General features: G+C 37.5%; 2 protein-coding genes across 2 annotated transcripts; one reads left to right on the top strand and one right to left on the bottom strand.

The window, feature by feature from the left end:
• The first annotated feature begins 392 nt into the window (after positions 1–392).
• LOC116159247 lies at positions 393–4,609 on the top strand. Its single transcript, XM_031472200.1, has 5 exons — positions 393–416; positions 1,236–1,410; positions 3,350–3,464; positions 3,524–3,669; positions 3,726–4,609. The coding sequence occupies exons 1-5, from the start codon at positions 393–395 to the stop codon at positions 4,307–4,309; spliced, it is 1,044 nt and encodes a 347-aa protein (XP_031328060.1). The 3' UTR covers positions 4,310–4,609.
• On the bottom strand, positions 4,464–6,511 carry LOC116177378 (protein ANTAGONIST OF LIKE HETEROCHROMATIN PROTEIN 1-like). Its single transcript, XM_031496351.1, has 2 exons — positions 5,594–6,511; positions 4,464–5,535 (listed from the first exon to the last, which is right to left on the bottom strand). Exons 1-2 carry the CDS (start codon positions 5,896–5,898, stop codon positions 4,542–4,544), a joined length of 1,299 nt encoding a protein of 432 aa, XP_031352211.1. The 5' UTR covers positions 5,899–6,511; the 3' UTR covers positions 4,464–4,541.
• Positions 6,512–6,884: the final 373 nt, after the last annotated feature.

The following is a 6,884-nucleotide window of genomic DNA, read 5'->3' as shown; positions in this document are numbered from 1 at the left end:
CCTGGTCCTCATTTAACGTTTCATTTTCTAAGTTTAACATCTCGCTTGTATTCCTCACCTCTTGAGATTTTTCGGGCAAGAAGATCACATCCCTCTTAGTTTCAACTTTGTTTGTGTCAGGAAAATAAATTCTTAATCCCTTTACTTCCTCTCCATACCCAAGGAATATTCCCATTTTATTTTTGAAATCCCATTTTACGCGCTTTTCTTTTGGTACGTGTACCGAAACTTTGCTTCCAAAAATCTTGAACTCTTCTACGTTGCATTCTTTCTTATGCCAAAGTTCGTAAGGAGTATATGGTTTCTTAGGACTGGGACTAGTTCGATTTATTATGTATGACGCCGTATTAATGGCTTCAGCCCAAAAACTCTTGTCCAGTTTCCCATATAACATGGCTTTCGCTGCTTCGACCAGGGTACGATTTTCGCGCTCGGCTCGTCCATTTTGTTCTGGTGTATATACCACTGTACGTTGATGTTGTATACCCCTATTCTTCAAATATTCCGTGACTTCCTTGTTGATAAATTCTAGACCGTTATCGGTTCGCAAAACTTTTAGTCCATACCCAGTTTGTCTCTCTGCCATCGAAATAAATTGTTTAATGTACGTTTGAACTTCAGACTTATGTTTTAGGAAGTAAATTTTTCTAAATGCAGAGTAGTCGTCTTTAAAGAGTAAAAAATATCGAGCACCTCCGAGGGAAACAGTTTCCATAGGCCCTAAATAAATAAAACAACCACTCAAATAAAACAACCACTCAATAGGTTATGGGCCCAGAGCACGCGGAAGTTCTCGTTTGTGCATAAAAATTGTGAATTTTTGTTTTGAGGTTAGCACCACGTGTGTAATAATATAAAAGGCATAAAAACCGTATTATTAAAAAATGAGTGAAAACGCGAGTAGTGTAAATAACGTCCTAAAGTTAACAGGTGAAAATTGGCCGGTGTGGAAATTTCAGATATCCATAATATCATTGAATAAAAACACTATAAGAAGCCTAACGCTTATGGAAGAAAGCGCGACAAATCTCACAAATCCCCTTGCACCCGCATTGGTTGTGACCGCCGAACTCTCATTGCGGTAAATAGAAGGAAAGCAAATTCTCATTCTTCTCAGTTCAAGAATCGACTCTATTGACAGTGTTCCCATTATATTCTCAGTTCAAACTCTGTCGCGCTTTATTTCCACGGGGTTAGGCTTCTTATAGTGTTTTTATTCAATGATAATATTGAAGGGTCGAGGCCTTTTCGAGATAGTAAGCGGTACGAAAATAAAACCTGTAGAAGCCGGAGATGAGCTGACCAAGTGGGTGAAGGACGATGCCAAGGCTCAAGAAATCATCGTAACTCGTATGGAGCAGGGGCCACTTACTCATCTTATGTCATGCGAAACATCGAAAGAAATGTGGAGTAAGTTGAAGGCAGTATACGACAGGGAATCTGGGGTGAGTGTTCATTTACTTCAACAAAGATTCTTTATGTTAGGGTTTGATACGTCAGTTAGCACGTTTATTTCTAAAATTGAAGAAATTAAAACAAAACTTAAAACAGCTGGAGAAACTCTCAGTGATAAAATGATAATAACAAAAATCTTAATGTCGTTGCCCGAGCAATACAAACATTTTCGGTCTGCATGGGAGTCGGTGCCACCCGAGTCACAAACGTTGGCAGAACTAACATCTAGGTTGTTGATAGAGGAAGAACGCAGTGGAAGCGTGCTGGGCCCATAACCTGTTGAGTGGTTGTTTTATTTATTTAAAATGAGGAATAAACAGTGAACAGAATACGTATTCAGATAAACATTTGTAATTTTTAATTTTATAACAGTACAAACAAAAACCGCACGCCACCATTACATCTGTTATTCTTACTAACTATCATACTAAGAAGCAAAACTTATACTCTTAAGTATTTACCATTGATACAAAAAATAAACACAATAAAACTTTTAGAAATTCTAAAATGCCACGAGCCAAGCAAAGAACGTGCGAAAGCAGGCGAAAACGGCTTTACACTGACACTCTTTTCCTCTTACGTTCCGGGCGCGTAGACAATACTCCACGATTGGAACGTTACAAATTTCTTGTTTCTAACAACACACTTTTGGAACGCCACGTTCTTGGCGCGTGTCGTTCGCGCGCGATTGGAACGCCACGCGTTTATACCGCACGAAAGAGCGTAAGTGTAAAGGCACCTATTAATTAAAATGTAGGTTAGATTATTGTTTTCATCACAGGCCGTTATAATGAATATAAACATATTCGTAAATCGTAATGTACATTTAAACTCGCACTTTTGAGGTTGTATACCAAGAGCCATGTTTCCCTGCAGCAGTATAAATTCCGAAAATGACAGTATAAGCCCTATGTTCACAAATCGTAACCCAAGACATTTCAAATATCTACGAATCGCTCATAAACCGGACGGCTACTACGATGATAAAACTGGAACGCTCCTACTGGCATAAATATACAAATTTGCTTTCCTACCGCCTCCAATAAGATAGCCCGATTGTAGATGGCAATTGACACAAACAGGCCGTCACGTAACTTCATTGTTCGTGCATTACTTCAACGGACCCGACACTCACCGCTAGCACGAAGGAATGGGCCATCAAAACCAGGCTCTTATATATATGGTATATATGGGTATTTCCCTTAGACCATATAGTACATGGACTGCTATTCGCCCTATGCTTTCAATACAAAATGGATGGTCACGGATAGAGGGCACTGTAGTCGTGGGTATGTGAATCTCAGGGTAAACTAAAGTCGTGTAAACACCAATAGGATCGCTTAAAGAGCAGCTTTATAGTAACCGCGTAGTACGGGAACCTTTAAATGCTCTTCATTATTTGCTATACGTCCACAAATAAGAATAAGTTTGCTTTTTTTGGGATATCTAGGCGATTAATTAATTGACGTTTGTTAATTTATAGGTTGACAGTCCCAAATCGCGTCTCATCGGACAACTTCGGACAGACTCGTTTACCCTGAAACTCACATACCCAGGCGATGTCCTTGACCATATTTTAGTTACAATTAGCAGTCCATGTACTATATGGTCTAAGGTATTTCCATGTTTGAACTTCAAAATGTCAGTCTTACTACGCTGCCAACCTAAAACTTAACGGCATTAAAAAGTGTTCCCAACATAAAACATGTTAGTTCTAATGTTCCCTATAGTTTCTGATAATGATTTCCTTAATTAAATTACAGCACCGAAATAGAAAAAATAGTATGAAAAACGCGTGTTACAATGCTTTATTGTAATACTCCTATCTTGCGGACACTCGGCCACTCGTGCCGCAAGATAGTCGTATTAAGCTGCATTTATAATCACTTTGTAGGCGAAGTGCAACTTTGGCACGCGTGCTGTACATGTGACGAGCATTTACAATTACTAAAGTTGGCACGAATTTACGCATGCGTGTTACCGTTACCGGTTAATCATCTAACCTACAAGTAAGTGGTTTATCTTTATTTATTTTTAAGTTTTTAATTGTTTCATAATTTAATTGAAGAATGGCAGGAGAAATAAACGATGAATTATTACTACAGTGTGTGGCGAACTATCGGCCGTTATATGACAAGAGCTACGAAGGGTACAAATCAGTTCTTCAAAAAGAGAACTGTTGGAGATCAGTGGCCGATTCACTGAACAGAGATGGTAAATTGCAGAATTAGGTATTGAGGTTTTTTCACTAATTAACAAAATTATTTTAGTTGCAACAGTTAAAGCTCGCTTTAAAGCCCTTCGAGAAAAATACCGTAGGGAAATAAGTACAGAAGAAAAGTTGAACCGTAGCGGCGCACCTGCCAATACAAGACCTACTTGGCCACTTATGAGCTTTTTTAAGTTTTTATATAAAAGTGATGGACAAAGTAGGCAAACAACTACAAATCTGCCCTCAAGTTCAGGTGAAAGTAGTAGTATCAACTCTGAAGTGGAAACTGAAATAATTACATTCATTGACCATGACTACGAAGGTTGTTTTTCACCTGTCAGTAACAACACATGGCAAAGCGAAATGGAGAATACTCCACAACGAAAAGGGAAGCAAAGTACAAAAAGAAAGTGTGACCGGTCTGATGTCGTTGAAATTGATTCTGTGCTTAAGGATGTGTCCAGTGCATTACTTTCGTTAAATAATACAGACAACAATGGTACAAAATATGAGAAATTTGGCCAATATGTAGCTGCCGAGCTAAAAGACATGACTACAAGTCACGCAGATGAAGTAATGGATGCATTAACACTTCAATTAGTTTCATTCAAAAAACGCATTAGAGATCAATCCTTCAGTTAGTTAAGTAGTTTGCGATGTATTTATAACAATGTCATTAACGATTTAGTTCAAGTTTATTATGCATACAGGGTGGATGTTTAGTTTTAATATTGGAAATGATTTGTTAGCGAATTTACTAATTCAAGGTTTTCGACGATACTATTACATTGTATGGTTCAAGATTTTCATTATTTTATTTCATTAAGCAATACAATCTTCAAAATGATATTAGAACATTACAGTATTAAACGTTTCAATTAGTTTTATTTATTACATTCCACTGCCATGGTGCTAAAGATGCTCCTGAACCATTGAAGTATTCTTTTAAATATGTTCTCATAGCTAAGGCAGTTTCACCAGAATTTCTAGCACCTAACCGCAGTCGAAGGTTTGTCAGAGCCCCATCAACTGGAGTCTCAGTCCTCCATCTCCCAGAAATTAACTTTCCATCTACTTCTCTATCGATGTCTTCATTTTGAAAATAACATTCATTATTTTCCATTCTTATATAATTGTGTAAACATACACAGGCTTTCACAATATTATCAACTGTTTCAGGAAAAGCATTTATGGTACGGTGGAATATTCTGAACCTTGCCACTAAAATTCCGAAAACATTTTCAATTATTCTTCTGGCTCTAGAGAGACGATCATTGAATATTTTTTCGTCTTCAGGCATTGTACCATTTCGGCCTTTGCTGTATGGACGCATCAAATTGCTTCTAAGTGGGAACGCTTCATCTCCAACAAAGAAGTGTGGAATTTGTAGACCATTGCTTGAAACGGGTAACAACTTTGGAGATGGTAAATTAAGACTATTTGTAGAAAGTTTTTGTCCAAATTGTGATTGATTTAAAACACCTCCATCACTTTGTGAACCGTATGCTCCTATGTCCACATAAGTAAACATGTAGTCTGCATTGCACACGCCCAATAAAACAATGCTAAAATTTTTTTTATAATTAAAAAATGTAGAGCCTGACTTATAAGGTGCTTGAATTGTCACATGTTTGCCATCTATAGCCCCTACGCAGTTTGGTAATGACCACTTAGTACAAAATTCTTTTTCAAATTTTTTTAACATCTCTTCATTTGGGGTTTTTAACACTATTGGAAACAAAACATTCCACAACACCAAGCACGTTTCTCTAATAATATTACAAATTGTTGGTACAGCAACCCGAAAGGAATATGACAAGCTTGGATAAGAATCTCCAGTTGCCAAAAATCGTAATGTAATTGCAAGCCTATTAATAAAAACGATTCATTAATATTTTTAATTAAAACACATAGATATATAATTACCTGCACCCTGGAGATATCGATTCTCTTAGAGATTTTTTTGCAATATCTGGGCCCACAAGTGACAATAATTTATCAAAAGAGCTTGAAGACATCCTAGTGAAATTAAAAAACATATACGGATCATGGATTCGAATTTCATTTATTAAATTGTCATAAAACCCCTGACTTTTTCTTTGCAGTAGCATTGGATGAATTCCAAACCTTTTTCGCTTTCGCGTTTTCTTCGTGCTTTTTAGTTTTAATTTAATAGATAATAAGGTAGCAATACTTCCCAACAAAAGGGCTTTTACTTCTACATCAGACATTATAGATAAAATTTATGCTTTATCAATAAAAAAAAATTGCTCTGAGGTTAGAAATTTAAAATGTTTACTATTGCGCATGATCGTGTGCCAGCACGAGACAAACAACCTTGCAGCTTGCAAGCGTCCATAAACAAGCAGCACGCCGTGCTGAGTCGCGACTCGCGATGATGTTGTGAATGGTATACCTACACTCCGTATGTCTAACACGCGTGCCAAAGTTGCACTTCGCCTACAAAGTGATTATAAATGCAGCTTTACAATAGGTCGCATTGTAACACTTGTCTTTCAATATACTATTGTAAAACAGGGCCTGGTTCGAAATCTCCACTGGCAAAATGTACGGAACAAACTACAGCGCTTTTAGTCGGTTCAAATTTAACCCGATTTATCCTCTGCCATTGATTATATAGTTCGTAGTATATAATCCAATGCCTCTGCCCATGATTTAAAACGTAAGGGCGATTTCTCACGACTAGGAAATTTATGAACACTTATTCTTACAGTTTGATTAGTAGAATTTCTACATTTATAAGCACAACACCGTGTCATTTTAGTATAAACACAGATAATCTGTGGTACAACGTAATATCTCGTTAGGCAGATAATACGCAACTGCAAATGTATAATAACCGGTAAGTGTGGGTGCGGTGACGTCACCGCATTCGTAGTAAATATTTAAACCCCTGTAACTAGGAAACGGGACATGACACTGACACGGGATTTTTGTTGTTGCGTTTCTAAGAATATTATCTTTAGTTTCAATGTAGTCACAATTTATGCTTCACTGGGCCTTTAAGTATTACATGGGACACAAATGTGAGACAATTCCGTCGAACGATAAAATTGTTGCAGGGGAAGGGAGGGTAAGATGGCTAGTCGGGTAAGATGACGAATCGTTTGTTGAAAGGCTCAACCACCAGATATCGCCGATTTCTACAGTTGAATTACGCGCTATTAGGATACCTCCCACCCCCGTGGTACTCGCG

This window comes from Photinus pyralis, unplaced genomic scaffold (genome assembly GCF_008802855.1).
Source record: "Photinus pyralis isolate 1611_PpyrPB1 unplaced genomic scaffold, Ppyr1.3 Ppyr1.4_LG1, whole genome shotgun sequence".
Classification (NCBI taxonomy): Eukaryota; Metazoa; Arthropoda; class Insecta; order Coleoptera; family Lampyridae; genus Photinus; species Photinus pyralis.
This window is presented reverse-complemented; position numbering and strand designations above follow the sequence as displayed.

Excerpts from the sequence above, each read along its gene's own strand:
- LOC116159247 (XM_031472200.1), top strand. The coding sequence starts at position 393 with ATGGCTTTCGCTGCTTCGACCAGG. Across the intron at positions 1,411-3,349 it reads AACATCGAAAGAAATGTGGA|GCGAAGTGCAACTTTGGCAC; the intron begins GTAAGTTGAAGG and ends ATCACTTTGTAG. Across the intron at positions 3,670-3,725 it reads CGATTCACTGAACAGAGATG|TTGCAACAGTTAAAGCTCGC; the intron begins GTAAATTGCAGA and ends AAATTATTTTAG.
- LOC116177378 (XM_031496351.1), bottom strand. The coding sequence starts at position 5,898 with ATGTCTGATGTAGAAGTAAAAGCCCTTTTGTTGGGAAGTATTGCTACC. Across the intron at positions 5,536-5,593 it reads TCGATATCTCCAGGGTGCAG|GCTTGCAATTACATTACGAT; the intron begins GTAATTATATAT and ends TTTTATTAATAG.